At 45.2% G+C, this 23,090-nt stretch overlaps 3 protein-coding genes across 4 annotated transcripts; 1 reads left to right on the forward strand and 2 right to left on the reverse strand.

The window, feature by feature from the left end:
• Positions 1–90: 90 nt before the first annotated feature.
• Positions 91–6,444, reverse strand: LOC127334493 (ran-binding protein M homolog). The gene is made up of 11 exons (XM_051360956.2): positions 6,285–6,444; positions 5,731–6,117; positions 5,111–5,257; positions 4,636–4,722; positions 4,073–4,118; positions 3,525–3,601; positions 3,022–3,175; positions 2,274–2,342; positions 1,981–2,040; positions 906–992; positions 91–735 (listed from the first exon to the last, which is right to left on the reverse strand). The coding sequence occupies exons 2-11, from the start codon at positions 6,099–6,101 to the stop codon at positions 451–453; spliced, it is 1,383 nt and encodes a 460-aa protein (XP_051216916.1). The 5' UTR covers positions 6,102–6,117; positions 6,285–6,444; the 3' UTR covers positions 91–450.
• A 4,051-nt stretch (positions 6,445–10,495) lies between these two features.
• On the forward strand, positions 10,496–16,478 carry LOC127334490 (uncharacterized). 2 transcript variants are annotated; one of them, XM_051360954.2, is made up of 12 exons: positions 10,496–10,861; positions 11,444–11,565; positions 11,650–12,094; positions 12,183–12,289; positions 12,388–13,201; positions 13,458–13,994; positions 14,213–14,401; positions 14,476–14,703; positions 14,795–15,028; positions 15,214–15,286; positions 15,360–15,546; positions 15,658–16,478. In XM_051360954.2, exons 1-12 carry the CDS (start codon positions 10,685–10,687, stop codon positions 16,127–16,129), a joined length of 3,585 nt encoding a protein of 1,194 aa, XP_051216914.1. In that variant the 5' UTR covers positions 10,496–10,684; the 3' UTR covers positions 16,130–16,478. The 2 variants fall into 2 exon arrangements, with proteins under 2 accessions (XP_051216914.1, XP_051216913.1); XM_051360953.2 differs by having other exon boundaries at positions 10,498–10,861; positions 15,357–15,546.
• LOC127334492 (protein MAINTENANCE OF PSII UNDER HIGH LIGHT 1) lies at positions 16,415–17,725 on the reverse strand. Its single transcript, XM_051360955.2, has 3 exons — positions 17,369–17,725; positions 17,117–17,251; positions 16,415–17,006 (listed from the first exon to the last, which is right to left on the reverse strand). The coding sequence occupies exons 1-3, from the start codon at positions 17,594–17,596 to the stop codon at positions 16,653–16,655; spliced, it is 717 nt and encodes a 238-aa protein (XP_051216915.1). The 5' UTR covers positions 17,597–17,725; the 3' UTR covers positions 16,415–16,652.
• Between the last annotated feature and the right edge of the window lie 5,365 nt (positions 17,726–23,090).

Here is a 23,090-nt window from a genome sequence, read left to right on the forward strand (position 1 = left end):
AGCATATGGTGTCCCCTTAGGTTGTGAGATTTTTTATCTAAAGAGAAGATTCGATCTCTGGAATGGACATGCCAGATGTTGTAGCAGGACAAGGTTAAATGCTATTTCATTTACAGTATTATTCAAGCTATATATCTTTTGTTCACAATGTCTAACTGCACATAGCCAACCAAAGTTTATGAAGACACGGAGGGCTTAAGGCCATGAGAGAAACTAGGTTTTCTGATTACAGGGAAGGAAGTAGTGGAAATTCAGTTGCCTCAGCTACTGTCGCTGTGAAATCTCTCGTTCAGCTTGTGGATGGCTGATTGGCTGGGTACCTCAAAGGGAAGAATGTGTTTCCTCATGGCGTAGTCCACAGTTCCAGGCCATCATTCCTTCCTTCCAAGAATGATGAGGCTCTCGTTTCTGAATCCACTGCTCATAAGCCCATTTGACACAAATAGACACCTAGGGACGCCTGGATCTTTCACAGGTCTGCATCTCTTTATGAAGTAAGAATGTGTCCCCTTGATCGCTGTTGAACGCACGTAGCTCGGAGCTGCATGCCGTGAGCTGCCTCAGTAACTTCTCAAGGCACGAATAAAGGCAGCTCTCAGGGTCCTTCATGCTGGGGTTCGTCGACAGGACAGCGGCATTCACTGCATCCGCCACGAATTCACGCTGGGGAGAGTCCAGCAAATATCCAATGCAAGATTCTGAAGGCTTCTCGTACGCGAGTAGGGCCACACTCTCCTGCAACAACAAAGTACTCACTGTTAAGATCAACGATGCAAGTATATGTCACTGATGCAAGTCTGCCAAGGATGAAGATTTTGAACAACAAAATTCAAAGCAATTTGCTCTTGTACAGAAGGAATGTAGGTGCTAGAAGAATGAGCCATCTAAAAAGGCAATGGAATTACCTTCAGCAACCCCTCAAAAGCTTTGTGTGTCAAGAAGTTGGCCAGGTTAGCACGGGCGTATTTTACAGCATTCTCCAGGTGCTCACCCTAATGCATGAAAGACAGTGTACAAATTGAAATAAGACATAATATTATGCAGCATGTTCATGTGCCCAGTACTAAATGTGTGCCTGTCAACAAAACACCTGTGTGCACGATGACAAATAAACTACACCTGCTTATGCAACAATAAGAGGAGCTTGGCCAAATAACCACCAGAACACCCAGGGTAAACCAGAATGAATTATTACTTATCCCCATTTCCGAGAAGGCGAGAAGTCTAGTAAAGGCTGAAATTAAGTGAGACCAGCTACTTTATTACCAACTTAACCCTTTACATTAGTTCTTTAACCTAAAGATCATGGTTCATAACATATCCACAAATTTTAAAATGAAGTGTACTACCTACTCGAGAAAAGAATCATGTATTTAAATACATATTTGACCATTAATTTTTGCAGGAATAAGTAGGTCAAATTTTAAAAAACATTTGTAGTGTAGAACACTTACTCCATTAAATCTGAAGGTACCATTTTCATCTAACCAATCCAAATAGTTGTAACTTATTAGCTGTCAAACTTAGAGAAGTTTACGCGCTTTCCAAAGCATCATATATTTGAATAGAGGTAGTACAATTAAGCTATCCACCTTTTAGTGATCAAAGTATAAGCAAGAGCAACATCAGGGCTATTCCAGCACAACCAGACTCTCCTTCCAAATTGCAGTTAAGCTTTTCCACCTAAAGGCTAAGCTAGAAAATATTACATTATTATTTTCATTAACCTATTCTATGCCAAAAGACCTTCAACAGATGGAAACAAGTTAATGCATGTGCTTATTAACGACAACATTTCTCCTTCTTCATTCTTTTTATAAGATCGGTGGTGGAGGACCCTACTGGCATATCTTAGAATCGACTGCACAAAAGATGTAATACCAAGTGGTAGCACAAGTGAATATGTTCAGACAATTTGTCCAACCATATAGCCTGCGGGAATCATGAAACCAGTAGAATTAAGAATATTCAGATAATTACCCTGATGTATTCAATGAATCTTTGAGAATGGAGTAAGAAGCAAATAACTGATGTTTCGTCCTGCAGAAAAATAAATCTTTATTATAGAGCAAAGAATATGTAACTAACTTTTTCTGGGAGTAAAGTGAAAAAAAAAATGTGCTAATGAAATTGAAAATATTCGCAAGTCCAGAATATTCATCGAGTCTGTGCAAAAATATAATTTCGATCACATCACCATTGTTTTTAGTAGCCACAATAGCGTTTTGTGGAAATGACGTGAACAAGAAAATTGAGCGAACTGTAAAGTATACCTTTATGACCTGTGGATACCACTCCTCAAGTCTTTTGAATGCAGAATCGATATCCCCATTCATGATAAGCTTCAAGAATCAAGTAAAGTGTTTTCAGAAGGCAGGAACCCACTAGAAGCAGAAATCAACAGGGAGAAAATATCTTGTGTGCCATCCATAAAAGTAGAATAATGTGGATGTAGTAGCTACAGCTTGTTGGTCCTTACAGTCAACAAACTGAAATATACCAAGCTTGCAAGGGAATCTAAATAACAGCTGAGAGCAGTGGGTGCTCTTTTTACAAAAATAAATATTCTCATGGAGTTTACGATCATACAACTCTCTACAGTCAATGAGGTGTATAAATATCTCGTCACACCTTACAAACATAATTAATTGGTGTGGTGTTATCGTTAAAGGTCAATCATAAAAATGTACAACTTCACGAAAATAATCAACTGGTATTGATTTATCACAAGCAATGGTCAGGTTACCCCAACCATAGCACATATAAGTAATAATCACATTATATGCTCATTGGATAATTGGCACAAAGCCACAAAGGCTTCACCGATTAGTGACTGGTCTGTAGCTCTTTAACTATTACATTATAAAGACTAACTAAAAGATCAGACTCCTCAAAGGTGCTATTTAAGACATCACAAAAGCAGAAACAAATAAACTACCAGTGTTCTAGAAAACAACAACAATAATAATAATAATAATAACTACCAAAGGAACTCAATTGCATGTAAGTTTCTCAGCTCACCTGGCGTAACAATTTCCTGTGGCTAAGACCGTATATTTCAGGAGGCTCCCCATAACCATTTTGATGATTGGCTGGAGGATCAGTTTCACTTGCCATATCAAAGGAATTTAATGTATCTTGGTAACCATAATGTAGGAGATATGATCGAACAATCCTGTCACGAGTCATTGTACATACACATAAGACGCATCAACCTAGAAAAGGTTTTGAATATCAAGATAAGAACGAACTACGTAGCACAACAGTTAACAATTTACTGAACCAGGCTTATCTTGATAGGAACGAAGATAGTAAACCACAAAGTAGATTACAGAAAATGGTAAATCACTAAATCTCAACCACAAAGCAACAATGAACCCAAAAGACATCAACAGTAAAGTGACAGGGAAATTAAAGAAAACTTTAGTCATATCCATTTTGAACCTAATTTGGGGATTTACATTTAAGAATGTGTGATGCAACACTTAACATAATAAGTTGTCATTTAGTATATGGAGACTTACCAATGACTGATGTCCGGTTGCAAGTACAATTTGTCACTAGCGGATTGTTGTTTCAGTTTCTCCTCAAGAATATAACCCTGCCAAACACAAGTGAATTCACTGAATTGCATCAATCACAAACGCTTATACAATGCACACCAAGTGAACAATATGTGTGCAGTGTTTATCCATGGCACGCCAACTACAACATTCATTCGCAACTGTATCCACGTTAGCTAAACTAAAAATCATATGTGTCAGAAGAAAGAGCTGGAGTTGCAATCAAGGAAAATCATTTGATTTTTGTGTCATCATATCTTGGTAGCCAATAATGCCAATAACAGTGTATACGACTAGCATTCTTTCGGTTGAGAGTATTATAAGTAGTAGTACTTGGGATGCAATGCACAATTTGGCAAACTGAGATAGAGAATTCAAGTTAGACAGTCAAATATGATTCACGGATGCCGCAAAATAATGTTAGTACAGTGAGGCCATGGAAAGAGGAATAACAAATGAAGAGAAGAAAATAACGAACAATTTTAAGTAGCAGAAATGTATTGGCTCACCTCAATGTCAAAACAGAACTGTTCTTTTCCAAAGTTCACAGTCAACCTGATTTACAAAATTCCAAATATTCAGATATAAAGAAAATCAAGCAAAAACAGGTGTGTGGAATTATGAAAACCACATAATAGGTCGAGGTAGGCAGTTGATAAATAAGATGAAGGAGGGTGCCAGCATAAATAGGTAGTGGGACATAAAATAAATTCATATTGTGATGATGTTGGCAACTTGTAGGGAGGGAGGGTCAAAATCAGGCGCAAACAAGTTTTTTGAGTCGACGAGTCAAAACGAGTTGCCAGCCCTGCGATTAGTCAACAAAAGTCGCTCTATAGTCGCCATAAGTCGCTGAACAGTCACATGTCGCCGTGATTTTTGAAAAAAAAATGTCTTGCCGATTAGTTGGCGACTATACAGCAACTCAAAAACCATGGGTGCAAATATACGAAATACCAAAGCTCAGAAATGACGTTCCGCTGATAGATGCGCAAGTTTCAGTGGTAATTGCAGATTGAACATAGCTTTTCTATTTTCATCAAGACAATCACAATAGAAAGAGGTAGCTTACTCTTCATCCTGGCTATGCACCGCAATAGTAGGATATAGTGGGCCTTTAATATCTTTTGGAAAGCTTCCAACCAGAGATCCATTTTTTCTGCAAGATGCTAGAACTAATTCAATCATGGTGTCACCATAAGATTCTAAATAAAGTACACAGGTGAAGGACTTGAGACAGAGAGCATGAAACAAGCATCTGGTACTGGTACATACTAAATTCAAGCTATAAGATACTAGAGGATGATAGACGATACCAAAAGTTCATGGTGACAGTGCAAATCCAAAACAGCCATTATTTCCAAATTAAAAGGTTTACAATGAAAGTACAAGCAGACTATAAGTATTCATCTTCAGCCCGGAAACCAAAAAAAAATGAAGGATGGTAACTTTAAACGTTATATAAAATATAACAGCTGACCAAAGCTTAACGAATCGCAAACAAAACAAACAAATACTGTCAATTTGTCAAGAATGACCACACTTACGTGAAGAACAATTCTTGCGATATGTAGTTGATGCCAGCGCCAATTATATCACCAGATGTGAACTTGGGACCAAACGACTCACTTTTTCCTGGACCCCGGTAAAGATAGCCATCATCGCCATGGTATCCACAACTTTGTGATTCCCAGCTGCAAGAGAGACAGATATGACAATCAGCAAAAAAAAAATATCATTGAACAGAATGCCCTAAGTGCTATAGCAGTTCAAAAGACAAGTAAAAACGGAGAACAGGTATTATTTGCCACAAAAAAAACATCACACAGAAACTAAGATCAGGACAGACAACATTACAACTGATGGACGTCCGGGAAAAATCATACCCAACAACAGCTAGACATTGTGGTACATCCATACAAACTTATAGGGCATACTCCTTTTAGCATAAAAATGATCTAGGAACTGCAACAGATAGTGATATACAGATCTCCACACAGATCATCTCAGACAGGTTATAGGTTATGCGATTAGCTAAGGCCACCACAAACTATGACACTTTCCAATAACAATGAGAACGTATACTCCAAGTTTGGCTTACCAGAGCGCTAAATCTAGACGAGAGAGACCAAAACAGCTAAAATAGCCAAGCAAAGGGGCAGCTCACCCGGGCTGGCGCCGCATCTTGAAGCTCTCAGTGGTGAACCCAATGGAGGTCTGCCCCTTGAGCCCGGCATTCTTGACGGTCATCTCGAAGTAGTAGACGGCTCGGCGCGCGGGGGCGGGGCAGTCCGCCTGCACGACCCCTACGTCGTGGCCGTGGTTGTTGGCGCCGAGGTACTTGACGGACATCTTGTCGATGGAGACGACGGCGAAGAGGCCCGAGCTGTTGGCGGTGTTGAGCTCGGACGGCACGGGCTCCGCCTCCAGCGCGGCCGCCGCGGCGTCCCACTCCGCCGGGGACCGCCACCGCGACGCCAGCCGCATCGCGTCCACCGGCGCTGACTCTGCCGCCGGCGCCTCCTGGTTCGCCACCATTAGCCAATCCACACTACTGGAAGACAAATCGTCAGAACAGAAGTTGTCCCAAGAAGCAGTGAAGAAACGAAGATTGCTGCTTTGCCCCCGGCACAGAACACCGATCTCTAGCGCGGAAAAGGAAGAATCGCGAGGAAATCTGGGGGACTCCCGGAGAGGAAATTGGGTCGAGGGGGAGCTTACAGAGAGGCGGATCGAACCGCGATTGGCTCTGGGCGGCGGGCGGCGCAGGGGATGATCCGGCAGGTCGCGGTTGCGGTGGTGGGGAACGGGGGAGAAGCGTGCCGAGGGAGGGAGGAAGGTCGAAGGAGAGGGTTCGCGTATCGAGAGGGTAACGTGCAAGGGTAGGGGAGTGCAATTGTCGGCTACGTAGAGGGGTAATTTGGTATTTTTGGGGTTGGTTCGTCAGTTCATCTCAACTGACGCAAGGGAACGAGGGGTGCGTCCAGTTGGTGGTAGAGAATTCCTGCACGAGTAATGTCATTTCTTTGTCTTCTTCTGAACAACATATTCCACCTAACAATTCTTAGATTACTTGAGAAGTAACATGCATTAATTACTCTATGTCAGTATCTTCATAGTGGATAGTATTATAGGCATTGTAACATAGCATGTTATATTTATTACTTTGTAGATCCATTCTTCTTTAAGAGCAACTCCTCGGGTCGCCCCCTCCAGGCGACCGAGGGGCGAAACCCTAGCCGCGCCGCCTCCGTCTCCTCCTCCCCCTCCTGCCCTCCTCGTCGCCCCCGGAGACGCCGGCGGGCTAAGCCCGCGACGCCGGTGAAGGGGGCGGCGGGGATCTGAGCCCTTGGCCCCCCGCGCGGTTCTAGATGGAGGATCTCCGCGCCGGGATCGCCTTGACCGAGGCGGCGGCCGACGAGCTTTCCCTTCGCGGACGAGCTTGTCCGTTGGCTTCCCCGGTGGGGGCTCGGGATCTGAGGCGGCGGCCTCTGGTGGTGTGGCGGCGCGGGCTCTGCGGCGAGCGGCGTGCGCGATGCGGGTCCTCCTCTTCGGCTGTGTGGACGGCGGGGAGGTGGAGGGTGCTGGTCGTGGTGCGGGGGCCGCGGCGTCGGTGCCCCGGACCAGATCGGAAGGATGGCGCCTCCCTCTTCGCTTGGCGCGCCCCACCCTCCCGGCGTCGTGCTCCGACGGTTTTTGGCTGGCGGAGCGGGTGCCGGGCTGGGTGCTGGAGGTGGTGCAGATTCCGGGAGAAATCCCTGGCTGGCTGTGTCAGCCACGACGGTGGCGACGCCCGCGGGCGTCGTGTTCTTCCTGGAGCGCCGTCAAGGTATCTTGCCCCCCCCTCCCTTCCCCTTCCTGATACTGGGAGAAATCCCAAATCCTTTGGATTGGGCTGCAGCGACGCCCCGTGCGCCGTCACCTTCCTGGTGTCGCCTTGGATCAGTTGGGGTTGTGGGTTGGCGCTGTTTCCCTGATGGTTGGCGCTGTGGCTGTGGTATGGGCGGTGGTGGTGCTGCTGAGCTCAAGGGTCTGGCTCCCACAATCCTTTTGGATGCTCGCTGGTTCGTGCTCTGCACTCGCTCGGGTGCGAGGTTGCGGGGCGACAGGAGCACGATGCTTCTCCCCTGTAGGTGCTGCCCTGAGGCTCGGCTATGCCCTTCCTCGTCTCCTTCAGAGCCCCTTCTCTTCAGCGTCCTCGCCCTGCAGCTTCGTCTCTTCGTGTCAGGTGCCGCGTCCAGCAGCAAGGCTTCTCGTGGTGTGCTCGACGCAGCGCTCGGGTGGGCTCTAGTGTTGGCTCAGTTTTGCAGTCTGGTTCATGTCCCTTCTCTGCTCTGGGTGAGTGTGTCTCCATGGGCGGCGGTACGGCGCCCTTCGAGCCAGGGCGAGGGGGCAGGGGTCCCTCTCCGGCCATGGAAGAGAATGGACAGGCGACGACTCGCCATCTTGCTCCAGCCGTGAATCCTCCCAAGCAAAGCAGATGATCCCATCCCAAGTTTCACCTTGCCTGCTCCCTGGTACTTCGATCGCGTTGGAAGGGCTCTTCGGGCTTCAGCTAGTTTCTGGTGTACCTTATGTTTGCTGTTGTCGGTGTGAGTTGTAAGCTGTTCTTCAGCATCTTTGTACCTTGGCCGTGTGGCTTTATTAATTTAAAGCTGGGCACTTTGTGCCTTCTATTTAAAAAAAGTACAATAAGTTCTAGTCAGCTGGCTATAAGGATTAAAATAGTATATTATTGCTTAGTTGGAGGAGAGAGATGAGGAGAGAGAAGGAGAGTGGGCTCTTATGCAAGAGCTAGCTCTAGCACGTGCTCCTAGACACTTTGTGAGAGTGAAAGGTGGGTCATACATTGATAAAGTACTACATTTTTATAGCTCACTATTGTATGTGTTAGCTCTAAGTTGACTATAAATGATATGGCACTTGTCTTATAGCCAGCAGCTGGCTACACTATTGGAATTGCTCTAAAAGGTGTGATAGCTAGTTACCACTCTCTTCTCTTTCCTCAATTAATGACATGATATATCATTAAAATGCTTAGTTTGAATTACATGTTGTTGATGGTATTACCTTTATTACTCTCCACTATGAGTAGTCTTAGGCAGTCTAGTAACTAGTTGTAATTGTTATCTCAAGTAATTATTGTTTTTCGATTTCAAATGATCTACAAAGTTAAAAATATGATTAAGAAGACCCGCAAATGATCCAAGGAAAAAATCCTTATATTGTCAATCAGTAGTCATCTACAACAAGAAGGCGTGATATATAAGTATTATTCATAAAGGTAATACGGATACATGAGATATCTCTACATAGCGCATCTGAAAAGAAAACATTAGAAAATACAATACTTATACTCACTACACTTTTGATCGGGAAGTATCAGCTCCTTGTAAGTGAGACAAGAGCATAAGTAGAAGCTATCGGATTGACTGACGCCGGCTAAGAACTCTCCTTCTTTAGATCCCAAAATTACGAAAATAAGTAAGAAGGTAACCGTACGTATGAAGATCATGGTGGCCTTTTTTGGAAAAAAAAAATAAAGAAAACAACATTTTGAAGATCCAAAAATATCTGAAAGAATATCTAGATACACATAATGTTGTACTTTACCAACATGCAAAATCTTAACTCAAAATATATCATATTAGACGCTACACAAAAATGATAAAATCTAACATCAAAAGTAGTAAACGGCGCAAAATTTTGAACGTCTCAAAACATGTCAACTATTTTGGAAGCAAATGCTTATGAAACCAGAAACAATGTTAGCTACCACATATCTATATCTATACCGATATAAAAAGAACTGAGTTGCATTTGATCCAATCAAGAAGAACTGATCCAATATGTACGAGGGATAAGTTGGAACCTCGCACCATATAATTTTGAACGCATTACCATCCTTATCACACATTTGGCCCTCTTATGATTACCAAATAATCCATTTTGAACATCACACTGATATTTCAGTTTCATCACATTTATTATATTCCTTATAGAAGCTACATTGTTACACACTATGTTCCTCTAGCTCTTTATCTTGGTTGTATACGTCAATACATATTTCCATTAGATATATAACTTTGCTCGCGGCTTTCTATATGATTTTATAGTTTGTGGCATGTATATTGCTCCTAAAGTCTTACACGGCACTACACAATTTATAGTTTATGAATATATGTACTATTGTGTTTCGGCAATATAGATATAAATTTTGTACATGAATTAGACATATGAACGCCTTCTTGCTCACAAGGTTACTCGAGTTTGGTGCTAGTAAAGTACTACCTCCATGTGAATCAGATGCACACGATTTTTAAAGATTTAACTTTGATCAAGAATTAGTCCCACTATATGATAATTATATCATTGACAATTGTTATCTTTAGAAAGTGTTTTTAATAGGAATCCAACGTACCATTTTATGCAACACAATTGAGATATAGTTGCTTAATTTTTTGGTCAAAGAAAACTTTTCAAAACACAATGGAGATTTAACTTTGATCAAGAATTACTCTCAGTATATATATGATGGTTATCCGAATGACAATTGGTATCTTTAGAAAGTGTTTTTTTTATATGAATCTAACCGTACCATTTTATGTGACACAATCGAGATATAGTTACATAATTTTTTTGGTCAAAGAAAACTCTTCAAAGTCGCTTATGCTATATAGTAGCATTTTTGTTATAGTTTATCCTAGAATGGTAAATTTGTAATATCTCTCTGATGTATAATAAGTGTTGGTAGTTTAGTACAACTTTGCACTCACCGACAATTAGTATGCACAGGAGAGTTGTACCCCCGACAATTACTATAAATCATAGGGAGCACTCCCTCCATACCGATTTATTGTTATAATATACTTTTTCATACTGTAGAACTATTAGGAGTGGTAAGAATTCGTGCCTCGCTCCCCAAATTACAGAAACATCCTAGACGCTCTCCCTGACACGCAGATCCGCTTCAAAACATTTCTCGAGCAGAGCCGACATCGGAACTCCCCAACGACAACGAGGGCAGAAACAGCAACAGCCGACGAACCAAATTCGTGTGCAATCCCGGAGGTCTGTGCGATTTTGGTTGGAACCTGGTCGGGAATCGGTGGCCGGAGCGAATGGCGGTGCCGGAGGCGGTGGCGCTAGAAATACCGGCGGAGGAGGGGTCCCCGGCGGCCAGGGTGCCGCCGAGGATCAGGAGGAGGCTCGCCCAGGCGCGTGAGCCCAGCGTTGGCGCGCCGGCGACGGCCGAGGAGATCGAGGCCAAGCTGCGCGACGCCCATCTCCGTAGGCAGGTGGGTTTGCTCTTCCCCCTTTTTTTCCCGTTGCGTGCTTCGTTATTTGGGTTGGGTTTACGTTTTTTTTCTGCTGATGACTGCATAGTTACGAGGTTGAGAAGTTCGAAGTGGAGATTTAGCACGTTTACACTGTAAACACAAGATCCTAGTATTGCAGTTCGATTACTGGCAAAATTGGCTACCAATTTGGTCCATGTGTTAGTTTACTTGATCAGATCTTAGAGCCGCAAGCCAGTTGAGGACTTGTCGAGTAGCATGAATTGTCTATCCAAGGGGTCGCTAATGCGGACATTCTGCGAATGGGAGCCCTGGGTTGGTTATTTTAAACCCAAAAGCTTTGCTTCTCGATGCATTTATATTTTTGTAACAAGCCCTGGTTGGTTCTGATGGTGAGAATGTTGAATCTCCATTCCAATTGAATGACCAGTCGAATGTTCAGTCTCTCGTTTTGTGAACTAAATGTTGAGAATTGTGTGAAGGGTGGAATGACCTAAATGCGGTAGTTTTGTGAAGTTCCATGGGCTGGTAAAACAAATATCATTGCTACTGCCGACTTACATAAGTTGTTGTCCACACCAGCAATTTCATGACGCATTATCATGCAAAGCAAGGCGTGCCGTCAGGAGCACTTCACAGCCATCTCAGGAGGAGGATCCCAAGCAGCGCCTTGAAGCAAAGCTTGTGGCCGCTAAGCAGAAGAGGTAATCAAAAGAGGCGACTGGCAGATTATATTATTTGATTCTATTCGAGCAACGGTAACAGTTAAGAGTATTTTATAATTTTAGGTTGAGTCTCTTGGAGAAGGAGCAGAATCGTTTAGCTAAATTGGACGAGGTGCGTCAGGCTGCTAAGAATGATGCGGAAATGAGGTTCAACAGGGAAAGGGAGGAGCTTAGCATGAGAGTTGAGCATCGGGTCCGGCAGGCAGAGGAGAACCGTATTCAACTCTTGCGTGCTCGTTTGCAGAGGCGGGCTGCGCTGGAGGAGAGGACAAAAAGGTTCCTCGGGCAAAGAGTGGCGTGGGAGAACAAGTACAGGGAGCGTGTGCGGTCTGCGATCCTGCAGAAGCGGAATGCAGCTGAGATTAGAAGGATAGGGCTATTAGAAGCTGAGAAAAAGCGGGCTCAGGGTCGACTTTCACAGGTCCAGCTTGCTGCCAAAACTGCATCTAGCCAAAGAGAAACTGAGAGGAGCAAGTTAAAAGAACAGCTACAAGACAAACTTCAGAGGGTATGTATTTTTAATGCGCAGAGTTCTCACAATTGCTCTATCCTTTTGACTTATGCCTTACGGTTGCTAACCATCTATGCAAAAACAGGCAAAGCGGCAGAGAGCTGACTATTTGAGGCAGAGAGAAAGTGCCCAGTGCTCTACGCATACCAGTTCAATTAAACACGGGGACTTTCTTTCAAGAAAGCTGGCAAGGTATGGCCTTACGCAGTTGAACAACTTTCAATATTTAAATAATTGTTTGGTTTCTATGTATAGATGAGATTTTATTGATTTTTTTCATGGCATTTCAGATGCTGGAGAAGATTCATAACATCTAGGAAGACAACAGTGGTGTTGGCTAGGGCCTTTGACATTCTGGGAATAAATCAGGAATCTGTTGATTCTATGCCATTTGAAAAACTAGCTCTCTGCATTGAATCTCCAGAAGTTCTTCAGACCACCAAGGCATTGCTTGATCGCTTGGAGAGTCGTTTTATTCTTTCTCAGTCATCAAGTTCATCCACACCAGAAAATATCGATCATCTGCTCAAGCGCCTGGGATCACCAAAGACTAGGATCCTACCAAGTAGTGCGGGAAGAGCTAGAGTAACACCAAAAAGGGCAACTAGAAATTCTGACGCTGGCAAGTTACCTAGATATTCACCAAGGGTAGTGCTTTGTGCTTACATGATACTAGGTCATCCAAGTGCTGTGTTTAATGTACGAGGCGAACGAGAGAAACTACTTGTGGAGTCGGCAACAAACTTTGTGAAGGAATTTGAACTGCTGATGAAGACAATACTTGATGGGTTAGATGGTGCATGCATACTGAGGCAGTCCACACTAGACGCAGTTTCTCCTGGATCTTCTACTTACCAGGAATCTTCTTCAATTGCTGCTGATCGGAAAAAATTTAGATCTCAGCTGGTTTCTTTTGACAAAGCTTGGTGTGCTTATCTTTACCACTTTGTGGTGTGGAAAGCAAAAGATGCCAAGTCGCTAGAGGAAGATCTCGTGACAGCTGCATGCAAGCTTGAGCTCTCAATGATGCAAACATGCAAAATAACTACTGAAGGCCGATCAGATAACCTTAATAAAAATAATTTGAATGCCATTCAGAAACAGGTATGATTTATACCAGCGCTTCTTTTTTATGTCTTGCATAACCCTTGTGTGACAAGTATTGTTTTAGGTGCATGTGATTTGTGTAATTAAGAAGGCATTTCAGCTCCAGAATTTACTGTAGTCTGACGAGTAGTAAAGCCTTGGCGTTGTAAAGAAAATCTGGAATGTTGCACTTAGTTTATGTACTCTGATGCTCTTTTATTGACATCTTCATAGGTATAATGTCTGCTAAAACAAGTTTCTGCTTGTTGTCCAGGTTATGGTAGACCAGAAACTTCTAAGGGAGAAGGTTTGGCACCTAGGTGGTGAACCTGGTGTTCAGAGGATGGAACTTGCTTTATCAGAAACAAGATCAAAGTTCTTTGGAGCTAAGGGAAACGGGAGCCCCTTGTCCACAGCTGCTGCAAATGTCGCATCTCCATCTGGAAAGTCTCTTCTTTCTGACATTAAAGAGAGTTTGGACAAGGATGCTGAAAGGCCAGGTAGAGTTGTTCAATCTTTGTCCAGAGCTTCCTCTTCACTGTCTCGAAGTAACACTGGAGATAACGGTAGCCAAATGAGCATCACACTGCCAGAAAAGCTGCCAACTGAGGATGAGCTTGCCCAGTCTTTGTTCAATGTTCCCTCTTTACCATCTGAAAGTAGCTCAGACGACAAGGCCATCAGTAGCCAAATGAGCATCACAGTGCCAGAAAAGCTGCCAACAGAGAATGAACAAATGGTCAATGAGATTCTGCATGGCTCTTTTCCTGATAGCTTTGAAGATGTTGGTAAAGTTGAGGGAGATTTCAAGGTTAGGTCCTATCATATACTAGAATTTTACTGTTGAACTTAATATCTAGGGTAATGTAAGAACCAGAAACGTATATCATGTTAGAGAATTTGTGTCAGCATGGACTGTATAGGGAAACTCAAATTACATGATGTAGGGTGTAATTTTTCCCAGTGTAAGATGCACCTCCAGTTAAGTAGCACGTAATTCTCTCAGTCGCTCACATTTGTTATTCTTAGGCAAAGGTCAGGGAAACAATGGAGAAAGCTTTCTGGGATGTGGTTCTGGATTCAATGAAAGGAGACACACCAGACTACAGTTATCTGGTCAACCTAGTAAAGGAAGTCAGGGATGCATTGCACCAGATGGCTCCTAAAGGGTGGAAAGAAGAAATAACAAATAACATTAACCTTGAAATGTTGTCTCAGGTAAGAAGAGTGTGAATGGTGTTATGATGAATCTGTAATATTTAGCTGATACTAATATTATTGTTGGCTGAAAGGTACTTGAGTCAAGCACCCAGGACACACAGTATCTAGGGCACATTCTGCAGTACTCTCTGGGTATGGTGCGCAAATTATCTTCTCCTGCAAAGGAAGATGAAATGAAGATCAGTCATGACAAATTATTGAGCGAATTGATTGAACACTCTGAATCCAATAATGGAGGTCCATATGCATTTGTAATAGCTGTCATCAAGGGCTTGCGGTTCACTATGGAAGAATTAAAGGTTTGTTTAATACCTTGAGGTCTGAACAATTTACACTGACTACAGTGAAACTATAACACCATTCCTAACTAAATATTTTTATTTCCAACAGGCTCTTCAGTCAGAAGTCAGTAGAGCACGGATACAGCTGTTGAAACCAATTATAAAGGGATCGGGTGGTTTTGAGTACCTGCAGAGAGCTTTTGCTGATCGCTATGGATCCCGTTCCAATGCATTAGTTTCTCTCCCTTCAACTATTCAGTGGATTTCTGCCTCAAAGGATTTGGTAGAAGAAGAATGGAATGATTATGTCAGCTCCTTGCAGACCCTGCCTGCTACAGACCATGTTAGTATCTAGACACCGTGCATAGCCACTGTTCTAAGCAGCAATAGTGTACTTTCGGATTTTACCCACTGTTATTGATTAAGATTACAGAAACAAGCTCACGGGCTGTTTTTAGCAACAGTTACATAAGTACTTGTGGTTTTCACTTGATGCTATTGATTGAACTTACAATCCCCTCATAACAGGTTCAGCCATTTGTTACGACCCTACGAGCTGGTCGTGGAATTCCAGATCAGCAACATGTAGTGCCTGTAGCAGGTACATGTTTTTAAATTTAATTTTGGCCATTTACCTGAATTTTGTAATCACTTTGCATAATGTGAAACAGAAGAATGTACAGAGCTACCAGCGTGCACGGGAGAAGAGCTTGAGAAGCTAATAAGAATTGGGCTATTGCGGCTTATCAGCAGCATGGAGGGCATGCAGAGGAAGTCAGTACCTGAGACCTTTAAGCTCAATTGGTTGAGGTTGCGTGCTGTTCAGAGTCAATTCCAACAAGTGATTGTTATCGCAACAAGGTGGGACGTTATTTAATTTTGTATTATTTTTTGTGAATATTTGTATTTTTTCGTTATTATGTGATATCGGAGCTATAGAATGAATCGACTGAACCTATGTTTTTCTGACAGCATGCTTGTCCAGCGTCAAGTTTTGATAAGTGAGAACTCAGAGACCACTCCTTCGGAACTGGAAAATGCAACCTTGGAACTGTTTAACACACTCACGGAGCTACTAGATAACTTTTCTGATGTTAGCACAGACAAGATCATTGAGGTTATGATCCATTCGGCAACCTCAACCGGCTCTTGTTCAGATGAAGTGATTGAGAACAGGAAGCAGATATTGACCAGGGTCTTCCTTAAAAGCCTTCAGACCGATGACACCGTCTTCAAGAAGGTCTCTGGATCTGTTTACTGCGCCTTCCGTGCGATCACGCTGGGTGGCAGCGGGGCGAAGGGCAAGATGCTCGCCGAGGTGGCCCTCAGGCGCATCGGCGCGACAAGACTCACTGACCGCGTAGCGAAGGCTGCCGAAGTGCTACAGAAAGTAGCAACAGTATCAGAGCAGGTTCACGGCCCGTGGTACAAGCACCTGCTGTGAGAGTGACCTCTGATTTTGTGAAATTGTGCCCTATCAAGTTGTTGTGGAAATGAAATTGTGCAGCGATCTGCAAGCGTTGCAGGGTGGTAACAGTGTTTGAAGATTTCACCGTCTCCGAGCTAGGAGGATATGGGAAGTTATCAGGTGTGCTAATGTGCCTACGTAAACAATGGTTTAGTAATTGTGTGAGAGAACTGAACAAGCAGGATACGTTGATACTGTCTTCGTGTAGCTCGTGTCTATATATATGTGCTGTACTGTATATATATAAATAATAATGCTAAGGAATATCAACACTCTGGAAACGTTTTCATCTACTAATGTGTGTACATATATATGCCTTCCATCAGCTTGCTTGTCCTAGCATACATCAAAACGCAATGTATTACAGATAACCTGCAGGTACTGAATTGCTGATTCACAATCTCATCATCTCATATGCCTGGCTAGGCTTACACATCAAACTCTATGCATGCTCCGATGTGCACCTGAAGATGCACCATGACGCTGTGAGGATAGCAGCTCACGATGACAGCTGCTCGGCGTTCTCGGTTGAAGGCTCTGCCGACGCCTCCAAGGTGGGTGAGTCAGACGGCGTCTCCTCCGGCGCTGCCGCCTCCACGACTGGTGGGCTTGGCTGGACCGAGAACGCCGCTGCAGCCGGCTGGAACTTGGCGACGTAGTAGCTGAGTGGCGGGCCGGAGTAGGGCGTCTGCACGGGGGGCTGGTTCTTGCTGACCTGGATGAGGATGGACGAGGCCCCGGCGACGACGATGAGGGCCAGCCCCGCCACGAGCGCCGCCGTGTTCTCGGAACCCTCGGACGACGTCCCCGCCGTGCCGGAGCTGATGGCGCTCTCCGCCACGTACACCGCCGGCTGCGCGCGACGATTCAGGTGAAGCAGCCGTCAGTTTCTTTCAGGTGCCGAGGAAAGGAGGCAAGAGCAGAGAGAGTCTGCGACACTCCGGCAGTAGAAGGATAAGTTACCTCGACGGAGTAGATGTTGGTCTGGCCTGCGGTGTCCTTCTCGACGAGGCCCGTCCACCCCTTCTTCTTGGGAGGGAAAGTGCCCACGACCTGGGTCCTCTCCTCCGCCAGCCACTCCACGCTCAGGCTCCCGATCTGCGCAGCCACACACGCAGTATGAGTAACTGGCTAACTGTCAAGTACTCAAGTCCAGACAAGAACAAGAAAAGGGTGAGGGGAGCTAGACGATTGGCAGGTGATGTAGGTGGGTACCTCCTTCTCCGGCGCGCACTCCACGTCGTTGCACTCAGAGTCGTCCTGCGGCGGCGGCGGCGGCGACGAAGAAGCATTGCAGGACACCGACAGCAGCCTGCTGCTGCTGCTGCTGATGCTTGCACCATTAATGCCTCCTCCGCGCAGAACCGTGGACTGCTGAGGCTTGCTGCTCCTCAGGAACACGCAGCTGCTCGCAGCGAGCATGGATTGGGCAGGGCAAGCCATCTCTTCTCTCTTCTCCCTGCCTTTTCTCTCCTCTCTTTCTCTCTCTGCACGCACAGCACACAAGCTCGAGCAGGAAGAAGTTGCGGACTAGAATTGGATTATGGCTGTGGCTTACGAGCACCACAGATTTGCCAAGCGGCTTTTGTAGTGTTGGCGATTATTTTTCCGTGGGATATTTGCTCTGTGGATGCTCGGTGGTCCACGTTGTCTCGCTGGCTGCTACGAATTTTTCTTGAGCTGGCAACATTTCCTTGTAGTACCAGCTGAAACGGAGAAGGTTTTGCCTTCCGCGAGCCTTGCGGCCCACACACCCGGTGTAGTGGTTTGCATTGTACACGGCTGTACGTACACTCACTCGTACCGAGAGAAATAACATCCAGAGTTTGCAACTCGCAAACACAAGCTTAGGCTGCTCATAGTGGGGAGTAACTTAGACTAGTAACATATGCCATGTTACTAGTCTAGGTTACTACCTTCATAGTGAGTAGTAACTTATATGTGGTGTCATGCATTGTGTTATTTATTATGTTGTAGACTCATTTTGCTTTGGGGTGTGTGATGTTATGGTAACATAGCTAGTTACCACCTCACTCTCTTTCTTCATTTATTCGCATGCCATGTCACCAAAATGCCTTGAGATGTGTGATGTTACTAGCTATGTTACTCCCACTATGAGCAGTCTTAGGGCTCCAGCGACTCAGACGCCAAATGGACGTTGTGCGATCGTTTGCGTTCGTGCGGACCGGAAATACGTCTGCACCTGACTCTTTCCATTGTTGTCGAGATAAAAATGCATTTAACACGGCCCGTTCATCATATCCTCGGGGGACACGAAAGGTCTCTGGAACCTTAGCCCACTATTTTGCCTGTTATTTTGGGAGTCATCCCTATTGTCGCCTCGCTGCTCGATGCTCCTTTGATAGTCATCTCTATTGCCTCCTCCAATTATTTCCTCGAAAACCAGCCGATATTTGGCCAGGAGCATCATAGCTCGAGTACTGCCGAGGAATCGTCGTCTATTTTGGAAATTTCGACTGCGGTCCTCTTCAGGCGACCTGTGCCGCTTATTGTGGACAGCATCTTCTCCATATGCCCACCTGTTTGCTATCTCCATCAATGCTGATATTGTCTTTGGGTTGGTTCTCCCCAAGTCTTCGACAAAATCTCCTCGTCGGATTCCTGCTACGAACGCATCTATTGCTCTCTCGTCAGATATGTTCTCTGCCGAATTTTTAATGATGTTCCACCTTTGGATGTACTTTCTCATTGATTCATCATGCTTTTGTCGACACGCTCTCAACTCTTCTAGTGATGCGGGTTTTTTGCAGGTGGATCGGAAGTTCTTGACGAACACATCCTCGAAACTGTCCCAGCTGTCGATGGAGCCCGGAGGAAGCTTCTTTATCCAAGATCGCGCGAATCCACTTACATGTACTTGGATGCTCTGCATCGCTGTTGCTCTGGTTTCTTCTATCAGCTTCACCGTCTCGAGATAATCAATTAGCCAATCATCTGGATCTTGCAGGCCGTCGAACTTTTTGAAGTTATCGGGTAATTTGAACCCTGAAGGAAGTCGAGTTTTCCGGACCCTCCTTGTAAAGCACCGCAGCCCACACATATCCTCATCGTCTATCTCTGGGGAATGCCGATGTTCCCTTCTATTTTGTCGCGCTCTGTCCACCCATGCCTGTGCCGCTGTGTCCCTTGCTCCACTTGTTCTCTCGGGACCTGGTGCTGCTACAGTAGGTCGTGGACTATTTTGCCTTGCTGATCCTTCGGGAGGTGAATTTACAAACGTCGTTCCCATGGCTCCAACTCCTGCCATACCCATGTTGTACAATGCTTCTCTTGGATCTCCGGGAGGTGGCTTGGATGAGAGGATGAACGCTTGCGTCACCATGTATCCAGCTTCTGGTGTCTTAGGGATGATATTCACCCTCGTGTCTATCGACATAAAGGACATGTCGAGATTTTGAACCAGATTCTCCCTATCTGGCTCAGGTATATTTTGCAGCCGAGATCTCGCTCTATTTCGAGCTGCTCTGTTACTATCTCCCGAAGTACCAGAGTGTTGACTCAAGTTAGTGATGGGATTCGTAGCATAGAAAACAAAAAAAATTCCTACCGCGAGAACGCAATCCAAGCCAAGATGCAATCTAGAAGATGGGAGCAACGAGGGGATGAACGAGACTAACCCTTGAAGATTTCCAAAGCCTACAATAGGAGGCTCTCGTTGCTGCGGTAGACGATCACTTGCCCCTTTCAAAAGCGCGTAGAAGATCTTGACGGTGCCACAATCGGGCAGCACCTCCGTACTCGATCACACGTTCGGTGTTGATGACGACGTCCTTCTTCCCGTTCCAGCGGGCAGCGGAAGTAGTAGATCCTCTTTGGAATCCCGGCAGCACGACGGCGTGGTGGCGGTGGTGATGGAGAACTCCGGCAGGGCTTCGCCTAAGCGTATGCGGGAGTTGTATGTGGAGGAGAGGTAGCTAGGGTTTGGGGAGAGGGGGCTTGGGCACCGGCCCTCAAAGGGGTGCGGCCAAGGTGGAGGCTTGAGTGGCCGGCCACCCTCCCCTTGTCCCTCATTATATAGGTGGAAGCCCCAAGAGTTGTAGTCCAAGTCTTCGAATAAGACCCCAACACCAAAACTTCCCAAAGGTGGGAAACCTACTCAAGGGGGGAGTCCTACCCAAGGTGGGACTCCCACCTTCCTTTAGGTGGGGTGGCCGGCCACCTATTGCGGAGTCCACTGATACGTCTCCAACGTATCGATAATTTCTTATGTTCCATGCTTGTTTTATGACAATACCTACATGTTTTATACATACTTTATGTCATATTTATGCATTTTCCGGCACTAACCTATTAACAAGATGCCGAAGAGCCGATTCTTTGTTTTTCTGCTGTTTTTGGTTTCAGAAACCCTAGTAGGGAAATATTCTCGGAATTGGACGAAATCAACGCCCAGGGTCTTATTTTTCCACGAAGCTTCCAGAAGTCCGAAAGGGAAACGAAGTGGGGCGACGAGGCGGCCACACAACAGGGCGGCGCGGCCCACCCCCTGGCCGCGCGGCCCTAGCGTGTGGGCCCCTCGTGGCGCCCCTAAACCTACCCTTCCGCCTATAAGAAGCCTTCGTCGATAATAACTCCAGTACCGAGAGCCACGATACGGAAAACCTTCCAGAGACGCCGCCGCCGCCAATCCCATCTCTGGGGGATTCAGGAGATCGCCTCCGGCACCCTGCCGGAGAGGGGAATCATCTCCCGGAGGACTCTTCATCGCCATGATCACCTCCGGAGTGATGTGTGAGTAGTTCACCCCTGGACTATGGGTCCATAGCAGTAGCTAGATGGTCGTCTTCTCCTAATTGTGCTATCATTGTTCGATCTTGTGAGCTGCTGATACGTCCAAAACGTATCTACTTTCCCGAACACTTTTGCTATTGTTTTGCCTCTAATTTGTGTGTTTTGGATGCAACTAACACGGACTAACGCTGTTTTCAGCAGAACTGCTCTGGTGTCTCGTTTTTGTGCAGAAATCCAACTTTCGGGAAAAACCTCGGAATTTATGCAGAAGGCCCTATTTTCCCAGGAAACTAACGGAGCCAGAAGGGCAATTGAAGTGGAGGCCCGAGGGCCCCACACCATAGGGCGGCGCGGCCCGGTGGTGTGGCCCCCTCGGCCGGCCTCCGACGCCCTCCTTCGGACTATTTATCGGCCTCGACCTAAAAACCCACGGAGCGACGTCGAAGTCGCCGAAACCCTCCGTAACGCCGCCACATCGCGAAACTCCGTCGCGGGAGCCAGAAGTCTCCGTTCTGGCACTCCGCCGGGACGGGGAATTGGAGGAGATCATCACCGCCATCACCGCCAACGCCTCTACATCAACCAGCCATGTTTCCCCCATCCATGTGTGAGTAATTCCCCCGCTGTAGGCCGAAGGGGATGGTAGGGATTGGATGAGATTGGTCATGTAATAGCATAAGATTGTTAGGGCATAGTGCCTAGTGTCCGTAGTTGGTACTTTGATGATATTGTTGCAACTTGTTATGCTTAATGCTTGTCACTAGGGCCCGAGTGCCATGATCTCAGATCTGAACATGTTATTGTTTCATCAAGATAATCATTGTTTATGGTCTTACCTATAAGTTGTATACACATGTCGCTGTCCGGAACCGATGGCCCCGAAGTGACAGAAATCGGGACAACCGGAGGGAATGGTAGCGATGTGAGGATCACATGTGTTCACGGAGTGTTAATGCTTTGCTCCGGTACTCTATTAAAAGGAGTACCTTAATATCCAGTAGTTTCCCTTGAGGCCCGGCTGCCACCGGCTGGTAGGACAAAAGATGTTGTGCAAGTTTCTCATTGCGAGCACGCACGACTATATATGGAACACATGCCTATTGATTGCTTTGTACTTGGACACCGTTTTATTATTATCTCGCAAATGCCCTGCTATGATTGTTACATGAGTTTCTCTCATCCATGCAACGCCCGTCATCCGTCCCCGTGCCTACGATATTTTAATCCTGCTGTTTACTAAAATCACTACTGCTGTCTCTGTTACTCTGCTGCCGTTATTTCACTACTGCTCTTGCTATAAACCTGTTACTCTTGATAAACCCTTGCGAGCAAGTCTGTTTCCAGTGCAACTGAATTGACAACTCCGTTGTTAAGGCTTCCAAGTGTTCTTTGTCTCCCCTTGTGTCGAATCAATAAATTGGGTTTTACTTCCCTCGAAGACTGTTGCGATCCCCTATACTTGTGGGTCATCAAGACTATTTTCTGGCGCCGTTGCCGGGGGCATAGCTTTATTTGGAAGTTCACTTGGATTAATATTGTTCGCTGCAAATTCTCCATCATGGGTAAACCTCGCGATACTAAGATCGCCATATTACCATCCACTACAAGAAAAGGTTCAATTCTGAATACCTCTGCTGCTCTTGATTCACCATCTCGTGATTGATAAACTTGTTTCACCGCCACATGCTTCGCATGCGGGTACATCTGCTGAATCTGAACACTCTCATAATATTGATAATGTTTCTGCTGTGCTTGATGATAGTGGTTCATTGGGATCTTTTCTAGATGCTACAATTGCTAGGTCTAGACAAATTGAAAATACTGAAACTCCTAATGCTATTACACCCGTTAGTTCACCTGAACTTGGTTATTTTAGTGATGATCCCTGAGGAAGATTATGTGGAGCTTAATGATGATTTTATTGAAAAATGCAATGCTACTACTGATGCAAGAAAAATTAAAAAGTTGCTTGCAGAACATGCTTTGTTAGATATAAAGCTGTCTCCTGATCCTAAGTTTGCCACATCTCCTATAAACATTAGGGATAAAGATTATGATTTTTCTCTTGATCTATCTCATATAGCTATTGTTGAGAAAACACCCTTTTGTGGTACCGAAAAAGAAAGTGCTGTTGAACACATGACCGAGCTATCTACTCTTAGTAGCTTGTTTTACGATGATGTTA

Source organism: Lolium perenne, chromosome 6 (assembly GCF_019359855.2).
Source record: "Lolium perenne isolate Kyuss_39 chromosome 6, Kyuss_2.0, whole genome shotgun sequence".
NCBI classification, from domain to species: domain Eukaryota; kingdom Viridiplantae; phylum Streptophyta; class Magnoliopsida; order Poales; family Poaceae; genus Lolium; species Lolium perenne.